This window comes from Vicugna pacos, chromosome 5 (genome assembly GCF_048564905.1).
Source record: "Vicugna pacos chromosome 5, VicPac4, whole genome shotgun sequence".
NCBI classification, from domain to species: Eukaryota; Metazoa; Chordata; class Mammalia; order Artiodactyla; family Camelidae; genus Vicugna; species Vicugna pacos.
Window position 1 is genome coordinate 55,974,856 of NC_132991.1, and position 20,135 is coordinate 55,994,990.

At 41.0% G+C, this 20,135-nt stretch overlaps 1 protein-coding gene and 1 pseudogene across 1 annotated transcript in view; one reads left to right on the forward strand and one right to left on the reverse strand.

The window, feature by feature from the left end:
* Nucleotides 1-1,658: 1,658 nt before the first annotated feature.
* On the reverse strand, nucleotides 1,659-2,544 carry LOC102540500 (tRNA selenocysteine 1-associated protein 1 pseudogene; annotated as a pseudogene).
* Nucleotides 2,545-7,597: 5,053 nt separating this feature from the next.
* The window catches only part of FAM171B (family with sequence similarity 171 member B), a 56,178-nt gene continuing 43,640 nt past the window's right edge, over nucleotides 7,598-20,135 (forward strand). Inside the window, exon 1 of the mRNA XM_006210003.3 lies at nucleotides 7,598-7,967. Within this exon, the coding sequence (XP_006210065.2) occupies nucleotides 7,751-7,967 (217 nt within the window). The 5' untranslated portion in view covers nucleotides 7,598-7,750. The remainder of the gene's footprint in view (nucleotides 7,968-20,135) is intronic.

Sequence of the window (20,135 nt, forward strand, 5' to 3'; positions counted from 1 at the left end):
GTATTCAGAATATTAATTTGTTATTACAAAGTTACAAAAAGCACTAAGTGATGTGTAAATGTAGTAGTAGTTGTTAATTTGAAGACTTACACTCTCCACTTCAGTAACAGAAATGATTCTTGATCTTGGGGAGGGTATATGGTAAGTTTACCATAGGAGGCAAGAAAGTTCTGGTGGCTTATAATTGTTCTCAACTTTGAACAGTGCAGTTAAAGTTCTTTTTGAGATTATAAGTTATCTGCTCCTAACATACCATGGCAAGACAAGCGTATGGTAATAATTATAGACATTCTAGTTCAAAAAAGGGAAAAAATACAAAGAAAAAGAAGTCACTAGTCCCAAGCAATTACAAAATCCAGCTGAGCAAACTACATTTGGTTTCAAAGTCTGTGAATAATTCTCTGTGGCTGGTGATTTCTCCTGAGGTTTTCTTTTTTCCCTATGAAACATAGCACATGTTTGCAAATCAGTAGTATTATCAGTTTGTTTCTACGGGCAAAATGTGGGTTCAATATGCTTCTTCATTTTGTACACTACCCCTTTAGACCTAGCTCACAGTGTTTCTGCTGATATAAAATTAATAACTTTGTGGATCTCTTGTGTATGTCAAAGATACTCACTCTGTTAGACCAGAGGCTACTCCACAGAGCTTTCTCAAATAATCTCATCTCTACTTTTGTCTTCTGTTGAGGTATCTGAGGGGAATCTATGAGTCACATACAATCTCTTCAAAGAAAAAATTTTGAGATATTAGCAAAAGTTTGTCTAGTCTCTGTGTTCTCTCAAGAGTAAACTCTCTTGAAAATAAATCTCTTAATTTTAGCATCTTCTGCAATCTAGATATGTTGAAAATTTCCCAAACCACAAAGTCCTGGTTTCTTGTGTTCTCTTTTTTAAAGATTCGTATCTATTTAATGAATTTAGATACTTAATGTCAAGACACACAAAAGTGAGGTCGGAGGACTTGGCACATTGGCAGCCCCTCACCAGTCTTGTCCCTAAAGCAATCCAGGCTTTTGAAAATCTAGACCTGGTCTTGGAGTAAACTCCTAAATCCTGAGCCTTTTAATCTAGGTTTAGCTGGCTCCATCACTTCCCACCACATACTGGGCCATCCCAGCTGGAGTGTGCCTAATGAAATCTTTGCCCCCCAGCCACCACACTTGGAGCAAATTTGTTAGGGGGCAGGAAGATTGTGGGAAATACCTGAACTGCCATAGATAAAACGACTCACTGTTTGACACACAGCAGGTAATCCATGCATGCTGACCCCAGAGAAGCTTAATGATTTACATGCCTGTCACCTGAGAAGGACCCTTAAACCCAGAGTTGAATAACTGTTTGAATCACCTGACCCACTTTGATTAAAAATTCCAAACTGTCTTTGCCTCTAGTACGGATAACCGTACCTGGGTAAATGATTCTTACTCAAAGAAATACAAATTTTAACTTCGTTCAACCTTTTTAACAGTCCTTTCATTTTCCAGCGCAATTTAAATGGTTCACTGTTGAATAAAAGCAGAAGTGTTGGAGGAATAGTCATAATTTAAGGAAACAGTTGATTACTAAAATCTTACAGATCGTATTTCCAAAAAGGTAAATATTCTTACCCCTTAAATGTGTACTTAATATATATTTTAATATTTATTATATATTAATTAATTAATTAAAGGGAGCCTGCCATCTACCTCACATAGTCCATTCTGGCTTGCCCTTGTCCTGGCCGCCTCATGGTGAGGATCTCTGAAAACACTGTACAGAGGCAGCCAGCAACAGTCCGTCAGTGCATCATACTGCTCCTCGCTCTGCTGCATGAACTCCTTGCTGGCCTCAGTCACATCCAGCTTGGCTTGTGGTGTGCATCATCTCCAACTTCTTCCTATGTGTGCATGGTCCTCTGAGTATAGCCTTACTTGGGGTACCTGTAGCTGCGGCTGCCTGTGTTTTGGTCATAGCCCCCCAGGCATAGTGGTTCTGGTAATACTGCAGCTATAACTGCACCTCCAACTATATCCCACTGACTTCACACGGCTTACTTTAGGGATTGCCATGCTTGGCCCCATCCGTTTAGACCCCATTTCCACTACTCCTTGGCACTCCGTCAGGATTCCCTTCTGTTCCAGTTCATCCAGGAATTTCACAAAGCCACAGCGCTTAGACACACCTGTCTGGTTGAAAACACCTTGCCTCCTTAGCAGAAGAGATGGATGTTGACAAACAATTTTTACAGCATGCCATCATCCACAAATTGGGTCAGCCCCCTCAACCCCCCACAAAAAGGGGGTACTCGGGCTATTATCTGGTTATTTCCCATAAGTGATATGGTTCAATTTAAAATGTTTTTCAGGTGTGGCTTGTGGAAGAAAACTTAGCTGTGGCCAAATCTGTTTGTTCTACAAAGCAGAAGCCAGCTGGGATCCCAGTGAGGCTGTTTTGGATAATGTTGGTGCTCATCAAGGTCTCCCCTGTGACGGCAAAGGCTCTGGAGATGAAGCTCTCATCCATGTAGGGCTCCAGGCCACCCACTTACAGGCCAGCCTCCATGGAATTGCGGTAAGTTTTGCAATCAGGAAATGTGATTCTTCCTACTTTCTTTTCTTTTTTTACTTTCTTCTTATTTTTTGACATTGTTTTGGCTATTAAGGGTCCCAAGCAATTCCACATGAAATTTAGAATCACCCTGTCAGTTTCTACAATGATGTCAGCTGGGTTTCTGTTGAGTATTGTATTGATTCTGTAGATCAGTTCAGGGACTGTTGCCATCTTAACAATGTTAAATTTTCTGATTCACGAACATGGGATGTTTTTCCATTAATTTAGATCCTCTTTAATTGCTTGAACAATGTTTTATAGTTTTCAGAGAATAAATTTTACACTTCCTTTAAGTTGATTCCTATGTATTTTATTCTTTTTGATGTTACTATAAATTGAAATCACTTTCTCATAATTTTATTTTTGGATTGTTCATTGCAAGTGTATGGAAATACAAAATTTTTTGGTATATTGATCTTGCATCTTGCAATCTTTTTGAAATTGTTTATTCTAATAGTTTTTGAGTAGCTTTCTTAGGATTTTCTATATGCAAGATTATTTCACCTCCAAATAGAGATAGTTTTCCTTCTTTCTTTCCAATCTGAATAGCTTTTGTTTCTTTTTCTTGCCTGATTGACTGATTGCTTTTGCTAGAAACTCCAGCACTTCTAATTCTAATGTTGAATAGAAGTGGTGAGAGTAGATGTGCTTGTCTTGTTCCTGGATGAAAAAGCATTTACTCTTTCATTATTAATTATGAAGTTATTCGTGGGTTTTTGTGGATGCTCTTTATCAGTTTGTAGAAGCTCCATTCTAGTTTGTTGAGCATTTTTATCATGAAAAGGTATTGGATTTTGTCAGATGCTTTTCATTTGTTTATTGAGATAATCACTTGGCTTTCTTTGTTTTTAAAGATGTAATGACATATAAATACACATGAAAAAATGCTATGTGTTAGTCAGTTGATGAAAATGTTGCGACTAGAGGCCCCAGGAACCTAACTCTATTCCTCTAGGAACAAAGGTTCAGTATTTGCTAATTTAGTGTTTGCAGTGACTTTATAGAACCTAACTATCAAGAAAAAGAACTGATTACATATAAAATAAAATTTTATCTACATTATAAAAAATATACAGATGAAACAGAACAATCATACATAACATTAACAAAAGAAGTAACAGCTGACATTTACTGAACAGTTCAGATAGCAAGAAGCTCTAAGTTCTTTATCTATTATCTTATTTTGTTACTCCTTTAGGCTCTATTGTTCTTTCCACTATACAGTCAAGAAAAACTGAGGCCTAGAATCTTCTGGAAATCACATAGCTGTGAGGGGTGGCTACCAGAGCATTCTGATTCTGGACCCTTCTCCATTAACTAACAGTTCTGCCTCTTAAAATTGATTCATGGATTTAATCAGCCAGTTAATCACTGTTGGGCAGTGAGGTAGGAGTTGAGATACAGCTGTGAACACGATGGCCCTGGCCCTTGTGGGACCTACCCTAGTGAGGGTACAGGCAAGAAAATATGCATTTTAAGTGCCAGAGTCCTAAGGGAGAATATGAGGTGCCATGGCAGTTCATGGCAGGGACTCCTAATCCAAGCTCAGGGTGTTGGGAAGTAGATCCTGGAGGAAGTCATGTCGAAGCTAAGCTTCAGGCTCTGTGGGAGCTTATCAGTTAAAGAGAAGAGGGAACAGAGGTCCCGGCAGAGGAAATCAATTTGTGCAACCCGAGTAAGTCTAGTTCAAGGAATAAAAGAAGCCCTGCCCTTCTCTTCCCTTCCCCCTCCCCAACCCCCATCTCTGGATCTATGTAACAAATGTTAAACGAGGAGCCTGCATAGTCAGAGGACATATTGTGAAGGGCTTTGCAAATCTGTTAGGGATTTTGGACTTTATGCCACGAGCAATGGGGAGGTACCAGTAGATCTTAAGCAGAAGAGAATTGCTATATATGTATGGTATTATACTCTGCTTTCTGATGGCTTGTAGTATATTTATAAAAATGAGGAAGTTCCAACACTAATGATTACATTGTATTAAGTCTGAATAGTGTCATGGATTAGAAATCTGAAAATATCTTCCTAGATCAACTGGTGTCTTCCATTCCTGTGAGAAACACACTGGCCGACACGTGAGATACACGCAGTCAGCGGGATGCCCCTTCCTGAACATCTGCCTGGTTTTTGTCTGTGCCGAGAGTCAGCTATGTTTGTCCACACACTTGTTTTTCAGCAGTTCTATGTGTTATAAGGAATGGATGAAGTATAAATTTGAACAAAGTGTATTTTTCTATGAGAATTAAGTTTAATACTAAATGGGTGAGAAAATTGTAAAATTGTGGAAAAACTGAAAATAGGATCTGGCATTCAAGTTGCCTGTCAAGAGTCTTTAAGAACTCTTTCCACTTAACCAAAAAATGCAAATAATAGGGTGCATTATAATTGTGGTTTATGACTTCAAACCCTAGGATGTGGTTAGATACTTAAAAGAAAATTCTTGGCCCTACATCAAAAAAGTGGTAAATGAATGTATATTTACTTATTTTAAGATAAAATAAGCAGTTTAAAATATATTGATTTTTTTTTGTCTCTTGATTCACCAACTACCAGCCCTGATTGCATCAAATAATACGGCTTTTGTATATTGTGCAGAAATTAAGCATAAGCTATATGAATAATGAAGCATTTAAAAACCATCTTGATCGACAAAGCTTATTTCTTTAAATGGTCTTAGTATTGAAAGACTTGACGTCCACACTCTACTGGGGGCTGTGAAATCATCAGTGGCTTTGCCTCTGGAAGGTCAGCTTCTTAATTTATTAAAGATGACGTGGCCACCATAAGGCAGGATGACAGAAATCCTGGCAGCACTCCTTTCCTTCTGATCTGCCAGTCATATTTTTGGAGCCATTTCCATTTTCTCCTTTCTTCTCTCCAGGAGCAGAGGTAAATTGGAAGAAAATGTAATGAAAACAGCTTGATGAAGCTAATGAAGACCCTCCACATTCAGCCTCTCCCCAACAGCTCCTGCTCACCCAGATGAGGCAAAGCCATGATGGAACATAGTTTATTTTTGTTTAAAAATCACTAAACAAGGAATACAAGCTCATGGTAAAAGTTTCACACAATGCAGAAAGGTAAATTCACTTATTAGTGTAGCCTTGGGCAAGACAGGTGCCTCTCTGATCCTCAGTGTTTCCATTTGCTAAACAGGATGAGAGCTAATTTGGAGGACTGCTCTGAGGATATGAGATAATGTATGTAAAACACCCATTATTATTATTATCATCATTTTACTTCATGGTTATATAGGTACTAGTTTCATATCCTTGACCAAAGAATGATTTTCCACTAATGAGAAATTGGTTCTTTTCCAGCAAGTTGGAAATATTGGGAGGAACCCTCAAAAGAGCAGTGATTATAGAAAGGGACTGTCCAATCAGCCAAAGCAGCTGCATCAACTGTGATGGTAAATGATGTGATGTCACAGTCAGATCACATTTACATTAGGCTGTGACATGTCCCCACAGGCACTTCAAATCCAAGAGACTACAACTGAACAAGCCATGACTTATCATCTATCCTGAAGTTTGTAGTAGCAGCTAATCTCGATAAAGTCATAAGCAGCCACCCAAGATCTCAGCCTGGCAATTTGGGTGTCATACTAGACATGCTCATCTTTCTCCTCTCTCCTCCCCACCCAATCAATCAACCATCTCTGTTCATTCTAGCGCTACATACTGAATCTCCCTCTCCTTTTCTCTCTTTTCTAGTCTCACGAGTCTTTGGTATCTCCTTATTGGCTTTTGCAAACACCTCTAAAGTGGCTTCCTCTTCTTCAACCTATCCCTCTGTATTTCATCTTCCATAATGATAGCAAAGTGATCCTTCTAAAATGCAGACTGGTAGCAAGTCCCTTCCCTGATTAATTCCTTTCACTACTTCATAATCACTTGCTGTGTAAATTTCAGTTTCTTTATATAGCATCCAAGGTTATTACAGGAGTTGAGGTATATAGAGTGCTTGAATGGTGCCTGGACACAGTAAGTAAGTATAGCAGTGTTTGCTGTAATTTTTTTAATGACCTGATCGCCACTCTCCTTTTCAATCTAAAATACCGTGACTCTGTCAAGTCATTGCTCACAGTTTTCTAAGCACACTGTGCTATTACACACCTTTGGGTTTTGTGCACACACACACGCACAGCTCCACTTTTTAGATGACCTGGTTGTGACCACCTACATGTGGAACGCTTTAAACCGCACCTCTGGTAGTGTTTCATAGCCTCCTTCCATATACCACAGTTAATTTCTTCCAGTTCAATGCACTTTCTGCACGTTTTAGTGTCAACCACCACCCTGGATTATAATTTTTTTATATGTTCCTCTGCCCTATGAGGTAGTGAGCTCCTAGAAAGCAGGGACTGTATCTTGATTTTTCCAACTCCCGACTAAATACTGGCACGTGGTAAGCACCTACTACGCATTTAGAAAAAAATTTTTTTGAACGAATGAAAAGTGTAGATTACAATGAGACAAAATGTAACTAAGAATATTTTTTGATATAGAAATTAATTCCCATTTGGGCAGAAAGAGGAAGTTTAATCAAAATCTGGAGCGCCTCCGTCTAATTTCTTGCTAACAAATGAGGGCCGTGATGTCCCAAAGTCTACATGGTTAATGATCCGTTGGTGTTGCGTTAAGTGTTATAGGAGGGTAATCTATATACTACCTTCTCTTCTACTTTGGGGTCAGGTGGAGGTAATTTTATTCCACTTTCTGCAGAATTTCCCGGTGTCTCGGGTAGGGGATGGAGGATCCAAGGTCTACCAGCACCCAGAAAGCCTCTCCTTCGTTTAGCCTCGGAGGCCAGCACCTGCACAGCGCCCCAGCACCGCGTCGAGCGCGCGCCCTCGGAGCAGCCCAGCGGCGAATGACAGCCGAGCCGCAGCCCTCGGCGCCCGGCTCGCCCCGCCCCGCCCCGCCCCGCCCCGCCCCGCCCCGCGCATCACGTGCGCGAGGATGCTAACTTCCCCCTCCTCCCCGCCCTGCGTCCTCTCCGCCTCCCGGGCCTCCTCCTCCTGGTGAGGGTGTGCGAGGCAGACCGCGCGACTGGGAGCGAGCGAGCGAGCGGGCGCTGCCGGAGCCCGCAGCCCTGGCGCTCGCCGCCGGCCGGAGCTCCGCAATATGCCGCCGCGGCCCTCTGGCTCTCGGCCATGGCGAGGTTCAGCCGGCGCGTCCCTTGCACCCTGCTCCTCGGCCTGGCTGCGGTGCTGCTGAAGGCGCGGCTGGTCCCCGCGGCCGCCAGAGCCGAGCTCAGCCGCTCCGACCTCAGCCTCATCCAGCAGCAGCAGCAGCAGCGGCAGCGGGAGGAGGCCGAGGAGGAGAGGCCAGGGGCGCCGGGGGCATCCTCCACCGTCACCACTGTTCCAGGTAGGTCCCGGCAGCGCGGCCCTGCCTCTCCGTCTCGGCCGGCGATCTCATCTGGCCTCGCTGGCCTCCTCGCCCCTTCCCTAGCCAGATGGTTTCCCATCGCCTGCCTCTACCCACCCCTATCTCCCCCATCTCCCCAGACAGCCTGCCCAGGACTCGAGCTGTTTTGGTTTCGGGAATCTGCCTTTTAGGTGATGAGCTTTCTGGGAAGCGCAGAGCACTGCAGTGGAGTGGGGAGGGGTCGGAATGAGTGACTGCCTCGACTGATCTTTTTCTTCTCCCTCCCTTCCTGAATTTTCCCCTCTGCCCTGGGAATGATTGTACACACACACACACACACACACACACACACACACACACACACACACGCTTCTCAGATCCCTTTAGCCTTCTGTTCTTTATCCTTTTCTCTCCTCGAGACTGAAAAATCTTGCGATATACACCCACACACCCCTTTTCATCATCTCGCCCCGCCTGTATATTTAAATTTAGCCCTGGAGGAAGAAATCTTGATTTATTTTATTATTTATCTATCTCTTCTCATCCTGGGAAGAGTTTAATGCAGTTGGCAAGAGTACCTTCAGTATAAGATGAAAAAAAACTAAAACGAAATAGAAATTTGTAATTGAAGGAAAGGGAAAGGAGAGGAGGATGGATGGGATGAAGTCTGTAGTGGATGTTGGTGCGGCAAAGCCTGTTACCCCAGAGAGGGAAATCTCTTTACTTGTTAGTAGAACGTAATGAGGCGGATTCTTGACACTGTTCGGTGAGGGTGAGGAAATCGGTTTAATATATGTGGCTGTAACAGTCCCTCAGTTCGTGCCTTGTTCCTCCCCATTAAAACTCCACCGGTAAGCAAAAAGCTAGATTATCCGTTTTAATAGCTTCTCCCCACCCCCCACCCCTGTTCCCTTCCCTACTGTAGAAGCTGCCTGCTCTTTGGAAAGGGGGAAAAAAGCCATCAATGTTTTGGCAAGTGGGCTTAGGTTTCTGCAAAACCAAAGTGAATTATAACATTTGTTTTTGTTTTAAAATCCTGCCTAGTAACATTGTACAAGATGCTGAAAACGAGATTTTAAAGAGTGGGAAAGAGTGGGCTCGGTATCTTATTTTGTACGGCGTCCTCATCATCAAAGAGCAATCTTCAGGCCCAGCAGCTGCGATTCCTGACACAGCCAGGATAATTTAATTTATCAGAGTGCTCTGAGTTTAGGATGAAATCACCAAAGTGCAGGAAAGCATGTGTTTGACACCCTCTTAAAACAATTAATAACACCTGAGTGTGGCTGAAAGTCTTGAAAGGTGTGCGGTTGTGGTGGTTTTCCTACTGGCTTTTTATGACTGAAAATGCTAACAGCAGGGTTTGGGCGAGGCAGCTGTTATGCTGTTTGCTAAACTTAAGGAAATGAGAGACGGGAGAGTGGGAGAAAGCTTGTCTTCATTATGAGAGGGGTTTCAGAAATTATGAAACAGAAGGCTTAGAGTGGGGATAGATTTTATGGCTTGCAGTATATTTTTTACACTTGATCTTAGCCAAAAGGCCGAGAAGCAATTGCAGTATATTTTTTATTTCAATTGGTCATCTTTCAGGGATATTTAGTTAAATGGGTTTTGAGTACAGTATCGATGGGTTGTGATAAGGTTTATGAATAACCGCATAATATGAAAACTTTTTTACTTGGCATGCAAATGAAAATATTTGTTTCCTGATATTTATGAGGGAATATTTTTTAAAAGGGTTATTTTTTGTGAAACAAACACTTTTTGTCCTATTGACCTACTAGTACATCAAGATAAAGGAACCCCTAGTCAGTAGATCCAGCTAGAGCCTGAAAGGTAACATAAAATGATTCTTGCTTTTCCCTCAAAAACTCTTAACTCTCCAAGCCAGTGGCAAACAAGAGAGCAATTTAATTGATTGCTTTTTCAATTATAGGAGTATCGGGTTGTATAACGGAACACAACCTATAACAAATGAAGTTAAATATTCCTGAGAGCACATTGTGATTTCTAGATTAAACTGGTCTTCCTGCTTTACCCTTTGTTCATTTCCTGTCTGTTCTCCTTACATAGCTAGTGATTTTTTTTTTCAGTGGAGGTGCTGGGGATTGAACCCAGGACCTCATGCATGCTAAACATGTGCTCTACCACTGAGCTATTACCCTCCCCACTAGCAGTCTTTTAAAAAACATTAAATAGGATCATTTCTGCTCATAGTCCTCCAATGGCTTCCCATCTCTCTCACACTAGTTGCCCTGACCCTGAAAATGGCCTGCAAAGGCCTAGATCCTCTGTGCCCCTCCCCCTCCTGTCTCCCTCAGCTCCGACCCTGACTTGGTGCTGGGGCCACACTGGCTGTCTGTGTCTTCAGTTGGCAAGTGGGCTCTGGTGTGGGGTCTTTGCATTTGTCATTTTCTCTGCCTGGAATTCTGGAACCTTACATTCTTCTGATTCAAATGTCCCTGTAACAAAGAAGCCTTTCCAGCTGTATTTAAATAGTAATACATTCTCCTCCATGGTACTTATTATTCTCAGCCTTTCTGGTGAGTCCGTCTTCCCATTACTAGAGTGTTAGCTCTATGAGGGCATGAACTTTGCTTTGTTCACTAGTACTTTAAATTATTACATATATTTCCAGCCTCCAGAAGAGCACATGGTATTCATAGATAGGTACACATAAGTTTTCTGAATGAAGGAATGAGTAAATGAATATACAAAAATGTTGGCATCAAAGGTCACTTTCACTTTATGAGTGTTATTTAATATCTTGTGAAATTCTTCATAGGAATTTAGCAGTGTTTATATAAAAATAAAGAAATGTTAGAAATACTTGTAAGTGGAGGTTATAAAGTATATACGCTTTGGATCTTTTAGCAAATTTCAGTGTTTGTTACGCTGACCGTGGAGAACTGATAAACACAATACTTGGTCCACTTTTTAGGTTCTGTCAGGAATGTTCTTTACCAGGTGCACTTATAATCCTCTCATGACCTAGGTGGGTATTAACATACCTTTAAATAACTCTGAGCAGCTTGAGTTCATTCTTTGTATCTGTATGGTGCTTCTGATTCTTTGAACGTGTTATGTGAAAACCTATAAGACTTTTCTCAGGCAAAATTTAGAAAACTAATGTGTTTAGTGGCTGGTACGTGACTGGGCCTTATGAGTCCATAGTTGAGAAACTGATCGTTGACTTTGGTTACTAGTCTCTGGATTTTATTATTCTGAAGATTTGTATCCTCTGTATTGCTGAGAAATAGGAAAGTGAGGTGAAAAAATGTTGAAGATGAGATTAAAAGAATCAAGTTGTAAAATAAAGTAGATTTTCATTTTCTGGTTAACTTGTGAAACACCATCTTCAGCGAGTAGTGAGAGTAAAGACTAAGGCTGAGATCCCTCATATCAGTTGTTTTCTCCAGTGTGTGCAGCAGCTCTGATGTCTCCATCTGCACCAGGATTCGTTAGAAATAAGTATTTGAGGGACCAGGGAAGAATGAATTTGGGGGCTTGTAGGGGCTGAGATGACCATATCATATTCACTCTGAGGGCCCATTCGATGGGAGACAAGGTAGGGGGAGTTGGGGGCGGGGACCAGTGGAGCTGGAGAAAATAATGAGCTCCGTTTCAAAATCTCCGTGTGAAGCTCAGACACAGGGGATCTCCATGGATTTTTATAAATGTTTCTGCATACAGAGAAAGCTTCTTGAGAGGTACATTTTCATGGTATAAGCATTTTTGATTGTACATTTCGTTGGTACATAGTTTTAAACCTTTTATCTTGGAAAATGTCAAACATAAGTAAGTAAACAGAATAGCATTTAAAAAGCCCAAACCCATCACCCAGCTTTAACAATGATCAAATTCACTCACACCTGCACTCGTTCCCATTATGTGGGATTTTGGGTGGGGGGAGCAGGGAGGTAAAAATGTACACACATCAAAATGTACACATGCAGACTGTACTCTCCTGACAAATGGGTGTAACCATCACCCCTACCAAGATAACAGAACACTTAACATCACCTTAGAAAGTTCCCTCTTGCCCCCTTCCCAGGCAATCCCTGCTCCTGATCCAGAGGCAGCTGCGTGCTGTTCTGATTGTTTTCATCATTGATTGATTTTGTGTTTTCTAGATCTTTATAAAATAGAATCATACAGCATGTACTTTTTTGTGTTTAGCTTCTTTAACTCAGTCTAATTTCTGTAGGTTTCATCCACATTGTTGCATGTTCAGTGGTTTATTCCCTTTTCCTGCTGAGCAGTGTTCCATTGTATGAACTACTGCACTTTGGTTTATCACTTCTGTTGATGGATTTTGGGGTCATTTCCAGTTTTAGCTATTGTAAATGAAGCTGCTACATTCTTGTACACATCTCTGTGTTGACATGTCTTCATATCTCTTGAGTAAATGTCCAGTAGTGGAATTACTAGGCCCAGTGGTATACTTTTAAAGTAAAAAAAAATTTTTTTAATATTCTATAGAGCTGGGATATACTTAATAAAATTTCATTAAAAATAATGAAATTCAATATAGAACATAACTTTATACTTTTTATTTAATTGAAAAAACTTAAGCTTCTTGATTTAACCAAACCTAATTGAAATCTCCTATCCAAGAAAGCATTTAATTACTTTTTTTCTGTTCAAGAAATTTGAAAATCAATAGGAAAAATGGGATTAGAAATTGACTTTTTTTTTAATCTAAAGTACTCATGCTTTAAAGGCCATATTCCCAGATGGGGTAATTATGATTTCTTTCCAGGATTTTAGTAACCAAAGGGAGTTATTTCTTGGTGTTGATTACAGGTTGAAAAACACATGCCATTGTGTTGAATTTGAGACCAGTTTGTTTTAGTGGTGGTTTTTCAATATTCTTAATGTGCCTGAACAGAAACGACCAAATATTTTTCTGAAACAAAACACTTCCCCCGAAGTATATAAATATTGGATTTGATTCCCTTCCAGCATTCTGTCTGACTAGGTTAGCTGCTGTGGTGTTGTCACTCATTGACTTGGCTTAGGGTCTTAATTTCCTTCTGTCCAAGTTCCCTTCGCTAGGATATGGATGCAATATTTTCCATCTGTTATTGGTAAAAAGTATGCTTTGGAGTATTTACCTGGAAAATTCTAAAACTATGAAAGCTATGCATTGTAGTGAAATACAGCATAAGCTTAAGAAAACGCCTTCTGTTTGGTCTGAAGATTCAGTTTTGGAGATGTCTCTTTAATTGGCCTTTTGTGTAAGCACAGTCCGTATGTCCAACACATATCAGAGTCTGTGCCTTTTAAATTCTTTTTCTTTTATGATTATCTGTGTTGTAGGGACTAGGCAGTGTTCTTAATTACTTGTGGGTGATGTCTGTGATTGGAAAGGCTAGTTCACTTGGGCCTGAAATGAGTGAGTGGTTTCTGGGTGCCATTTCATGTGGGGTAGAGGGTATCACAAAAATGGTAATTCCTTTCCACGTTACTAGCATGTCAATTCTGCCTCAGTGACCTAGTGAACCAAGGCAGTAAAATGCCTCAGTAATGTCTCATGTGTCTCTGCAACCCTGAGCTGATAATGCCTGTTAAGCTCTCCACGTTAAGCATCTATGTCTTATACAGAAACGAAGATTTAAAATTAACTTTTACGCGAATGAGATTGCAATTTCTATTTAATGTGGTTTTTTTTTCCTCAAGTAGGTTTCTACATCGTAAAGCTTTAGGGACTAATTTAAAATTAAACATTTGCCGGTATTATCAGTTATTGTACTTAGGCCAGTTTCGTTCCTGTTCGGTGGAGCATTTATAAACGTATCATTTTAATTCACTTGCTAGCTCTGCTGAAATTTAGAACACTCACACAGCTAAGCCCATAGCAGTTCCTGTCCGTGGACCTAAATGCTAGTTGGGCTTTAGGTGACCAACTGAGAAGTTGGAAGTTGGTAGAAATGTCCAGCCTCAACCCAGGCTCCTGTTGTGAGGCCCCTGGCTATTTCTGGGGTGTTGTAGAATTCCATATCCATTGTCCTTTCTAGAATAAAATAAAGCCAGTGCGCATGGTTTTATTCACACCTATCCATTCCGCTGCTTTTTGTGTGTGGTAGGAATGTGCCACAGACAGAAACAGCATAGGGGAGAGGGCTGACTTGTTTCTCCTGACGGGCTGACTGTAGCCAGGAGTTGAACAGAAGCTGCAGAAGTCCTGGATTTTGTGACCCATTCCACCCTTGCCTGCTTCACTGTGTTTTTGGCAATGATAGAAATTAGGCTGCTGATGCTTTCACGTTTGCATGAGCAGGGTTTGTTTAGGAGCGTCTGGGTGACTGAGACAAGATTATGGAAAGAATATCCATTTACTCTGAAAATGAAAGGCAGAGGCCACGCTTTCTGAGTGAGGGGAAGAATGTCACGAAGGGTAGTGAGGGTAGTAGGATTTGCTTCACTAGGTAAAGGGAACAGTGTGTGGATCAATAACAGTGTGTCATAAAGCACGCATTATGATGAATTTATTTTGTGTATCTGAAGTTAAAAATGATCTAGTCATTTATATTTAAATTGGTGTATTCCACATATTTGCATTTGAAAACAAATTAACTTTTCTTCATAAAATAAGTACTTCTCAAAGTATATTTTATAATTGTACTATTAGATTCTGGGGGAGGCTATGATTTAATACTTCCCCAAATTCCAATGTTTATAGTAATTAGAGTTTAACTGTCATTCATAACCACATGTAAGAGAAACATCTGTATAGTAATGTGCGAAACAACTAATCTTCTAATGCTGTTTATAATGAAACAATGTCTAATAGCAATTAAAATATATAATAATTAGAAAAAAGATTTCACTTCCCAGATTAAACTGACTTGGAGTCATAGGCTCTTGGAAGTGGGATGCGGTAGAAATGACCTTGTGCTAAGTGCTTTGCTCTGGCAGTGCTTGATGTATTTGACGTAAGCTGGAATACATTCATGTCTTAAATGAAATTATGGTGCCACCTGGCAGTTAGAGTCTGATAAAACTGTTACTTAAGGATAATTTGATGATTTTCTTCATAGCAAATATGACTAAGATAAGTGAGTTTTTTTTTTTTTTGAATCTTTCACTATGAACGGATTCAAATTTGTGAGTCAGAAGAGTCAAAAGAAGGTGCGTTTTTAAATTGCTTCCGTACCATAGTATTTCAAATGGGAAAGAAGTCCTGTGAGTCAATAAGGCCTGGTGAAGATAGGATGTCAGGATGTGGAAGGTGAAGGCTTTGGAGGCTCATGAGAAAAGAAGAGAGGTAATACAAATCACTGTGACAGGTTTGAGGGGAGGTCAGGTAAGTTCATGGGGGAAGAAAGTCCTCAAAAGTGGTGAACCTTCTCCTCCCGTCGTAAGTGTAAGAGACTCACTGGCAGAGGTCCTAGGGGCCGATGGAAGGGTGTAGAGGGGTTGTGAGTGCCCTGAAATCAGTCCCACAATAATGCAGTTACCTAGTGTTGAGAACACCTGTAAGATTTTCAAAGGAACCCTTGGCCTCCAGAAGGTTAAGACAACCTGCCGTGGTTAATTAGGCCTTTGTAAGTGGACTCAGTACGTAAGAGCAAAGGTAACATTCAGACTCAGATAACCTTTTTGTGTTTTCTTGACATCTGTGGTTGTGCACATGTGATGGGTAAAATTAATAAGCGTGACAGCCAGAGAACCATCCTGCCAGAAGGCCTTCACCCATAAAGGGACTGATTGCTCAGGATGCTTGTACCTTGGTCAGTTCTTTCAACCTTTGGCTTCTCCATTCTGTTTGTAGAATGGCTGCCAACATAGAATAATTATCTTCATGATAAACCACATGACTTGGAATTGTCTTCTATCCAGGTTTCATTGTACAATAACGTGGTGGATATCTTATACCTGAAAAAATCCCTCTGTTCAGAATTCTTTGGCAGTCAACCCAGAAGCTCTCTGCATTCTTGGCTCTTGGCCCTGGCACTGAAGGATAGGGTCACTAAGATTAAGTTAATAATCTTAATAAGGGCTCTGATGACTTTGTGAGTCATCTAGTCCCTCAGGCCTGATTATAAACTTCAATCAGTTTTAGCCGATAAGAGAGGGCCCACCCTGGTTGCTATTAGTTCCCAAAGAAGTCTTTAAAAAGACCTAAGCCTTTTCCCACCTGCTGAAACAAGTATTAATCTTTGGTTTTTAAACAGTTTTGGGGCCAAAATAGTAATTTCAGCCTACTGTGATGAACTCTGTGATTAAACTTGCCATTTGCATCACCAGTGCTGTTCTAGGCTTTTACAATTAGTTTTCTCTCTCAACCCTTTGAAACTCATGTTCTCCTTCCTGTTTTTGATTCATGCCTCTCCAGGTTTCACTAATCCCTGACTACACTGGAAAAGCTAGATGCTACGAGGAGTGAATAGCAGCGTGAAGCATTTCTTTGTTTTGAGGCATGGCTTTAGATTGCAATAGTTTTCTTTCACTTGAAAGTCCAAATGGAAAATTTTGTGTTTCAACACATTCTGATGTTCCAAAGATAAACAGTAGCATGTGTTGAGACTTGGAAACCTGCAGCTTCAAAGAGCAGCATGGGGGGGCAGACATGGAGGTAAAAAAGACAGAAAAGCTCCCCTGACAAATCCAGCTCTGGTTGTTGGACTGGCTCACAGACTGGCACTCTCTGCAGGGACTCTATGTGGGGCTCATTTTGGATCCAGCAGCTTAGAGATAGTCTGACAAAGGCAGGTGAAAATACAGTGACCCGATTTACTCCCCTTTCTTCCCCATTAATATTCCTTATCAGTGATACAGTCTCAAGTCCATAACTTGAATAATTTGCTATGCAGTAATTACATAAGATTGAAAAATTACACTGGTGCTGTTACAGCCATGAAATATTTGATGTGGTAATATGTAGCTAATTAAAATAATTTTATATTATTCTAAAACACAGAAGTAGAAAAAAAGTTTTTGCCGTTTAATTTAATACTCTGTTTCCTCACTCCCTTCTCACAAGGTGACCTCATCCACTCCAGTTGCTTTAAAAACTGGCTATTTGCTAAGACTTCCCTGAGGGCACTCCTGATTGTATCCACCAATTATTTTGACATCTTTATGTGGATTGTCGCAGGTATTTCAGTGTAATCATGTCTAAGTCTGGACTCTTTATTTCCTACCACACCTTCCAGGAGAAAAAAATCTTCTTCCTGTTTTTTTAAACTATAGTCCGCATGCTGCATATTACCTTCCAGAACTTAGAATTATAAAACTGGCAGTTTTTACCTTTCGACCAGCTTCACCATTCATCCTTCCTTATTGTTATTAAAAACTCCACTGTTACTAAAGTGCCCCACTGGCCAGTAGGAGAGTTGAGGTGCTTGCCTTGCCACATCCTCTGCCTTCCTCCCCTGCTCCATCACCAAACCCATCAAATGTGCCTCCTAAATTCCTCATCATTTAACTTTTCCTCTTCGCTGCGCCTGCTCTAGCCCAGGTTACTGTTAACACTCTAATTCAGGTCAGCATGTAAACTGGCCTCCCTGTGTCCATTCATGGTGCTCTAACATCCATACTCCCCAAAGCACCTCTGGGGATCATCCCCCCACACTCTGCAAATAGTGGTGGTTTTATTTTTAAGTGCAGATCTGATCCAGCTTCCATGACATTGAGGACCAGGGAGCTGTAAGGCTGTGCATGATTTCTTACCCCCATCACGGCTCCAGCTTCTCTCCCACTTCATCACTAAACTCCAGTTCTCTGTGCCTTGAGTTTGACAGGTTTTGTCCCTTAAGACCTTTGCACAGGTTGTTCCTGTGAGGCTCGCGGTACTCCCTGATCGATCGCATGCACACACGCACACACTCCCACACTCCCCTGATTAATTTCATTCAAACTTCAGATATTGGCTGATGTGCCACTCCTTTGAAACAGGTTTTCTTTAACTTTCCACTCAGAGCTGGGTTCCTCTGATATGTGCGCTCATAAGCACCTCCTAATTGCTCAAGGTCTGTGACTGATCTGCAGCAAGGCACCTGTCCCATAATTTCCATATTTGTCTTCACCTCTAGATTGGAAGCCAGATGAGGCCAGGTGCAATAATTGTTTTAGTTGGAGCTGTAGTCCTGTATAAACATTTGTTGAGTGAATAAGTGAATGACTCCCTATAGATAAATATTTATGCCATTGAATAGCTTATTTTATCCCCAAGCTTGAGTGAGCTTCTTTAGAGAGTATGTGTATGAAAAGAATATTAAACAGGGAAAAGGCCGTAGGACTTGCAGAATGACATGGCCAAAGTATATAGGTTTTGGGTCAGGAGCAATGCCTGCTTTGAAAAAAACACACTGGAAGAAGAACTGGTATTTATTTGAATTTAACACAACATATGCAGGTTTATATGTGGGGCTGGAGATAACATATAAGATTCTTCCTTGTATCAGTACAGCCCCTCAGTAACTGATTTCATTTTTTTTTCTTTTTTAAACAAAACTCACTGATTGCAGAGAACACTTGGTGGAGATGTAAAGAAACCACAAGTGATAATAGAGTGTAATAAGTGCTATATTAGAGGAGTATGTAGGATACTGTGGGAACACAGGTTTGGGAGGAAATATGGCCTGTTTTCTGGAAGAAAGTACACTTGGAGTGAGTTCCAAAGTGATAGAGAAAAGCAGGAGGAAATAATTTATTATTTTTGATTTAGATCTGTTTTTTCCCATTTCTTTTGTGATAATGGTAGAATAATTCTGTTCCCTTTTATCTTTAGTATTCTCTAGAATTTAAAAAATTTCCTCCACTTCCTTTTTATTTTGTACTTTTACAGCTCATCATTCCATACTGTTAGAAAAAACGTAGCTTCTTCCGCAGTGCCCACATTTCTTGACCCCAGACTGATGTGCATCCTCCTTTCTTACATAAAGGAATTGAACTCCGAATTCAAACATAAGCCCCACTTCTATCAGTTGAGATCTGCTGTGAGCTAGCAATGGATGCTTCTTGCCTTTACACTGATATCTAGCGGACATACTTTCCCCTGCCATTAAAGCAGTGGGGTGTCACCACTTCACCAACCTGTGCTGCTTTCTTACCATATCAGCCCTCGACATGAACACAATGCACAGAGCTGTGTCTGGCTGTCCCCTGTAACCTCTCTCTTCCATCCAGGCCAGCCTGTTGGCCGTTCCCCGAGCCTGTCGTGAGAACAACTTGGCTTCTCTTCTTTCCCCTTCAGTGACCCTGAATTTCATTTCCACATCCCACCACAAGGCAGTGAGTGATTTGAAAGATATTTTGTTAACGGTTGTGGTTGGACCATCTAACTTGAGACTTTAAAAAAAATGTAATTGCACATAGCTGTTGCCTGGTTTTCTGCTAAATCGGAAAGTTTGTGAGAACTAATAGGAATTTTCTGTATTCGTGAACTTTTTCTTCATTAAGGTTAATTTGGAGAGGTACTCATAGCAAGAGGCCATTTAGCTGAGATGAGCGGAGCATGCGATAAGTTACCATGTTGACTTGAATCTATATACATTGATGTCTTTTTGTGGCTACAATTAAAGTTGGCTCTTACCACTTAAAGCACCCTGTCATTCGGTTTTTGCATTTTTAAAAAATCCCTGAAATTCTGTAAATCTTCCAGGCTAGGGGAACTGAGACATTGAAACAGGTGGCCTAACACTGGGAGCACATGGGCTGACTGTGCTGTTCTCCCTCGGGCTCGAGCCCCAGTGCGTGCGTGCGCCTTTCCGGCTCTCAGGGTGCTTGTGCAGAATGTTGTCTTCCGGGCTTTGGGAGACTGAGAAGGAGGTTATACCACATACACCACCATTTGGCACGGGAACTGTATTTACATGGAAGAGGTAATATATTATCCAACGAAAGACATTGTCCTAACAGATCTGCTCCCCGCTTTTGACCTTCTCTGCTTCTATCTCTTTTCTAATCCTTTGACCTGGAGAACCAGGAATCATCACGGATTGTGCCTTCTCTCTCCCACACTCACCTCTCACTCACTGGGTTCTTTTAAGTAGTCATCTCAGTATCTTTAGTGTCCATTCCTTTGGTTTTATTTTCACAGCCGTTTTCTGAGTCCCTCCCGTTCCCCCTACCCTCCATCTGTCTGGACTCTTACAGTAATCTCTTAGGTCTTCCTACTTTTTCCTACCTCTAACTCAGACCACAACCTTAGTGCATGTA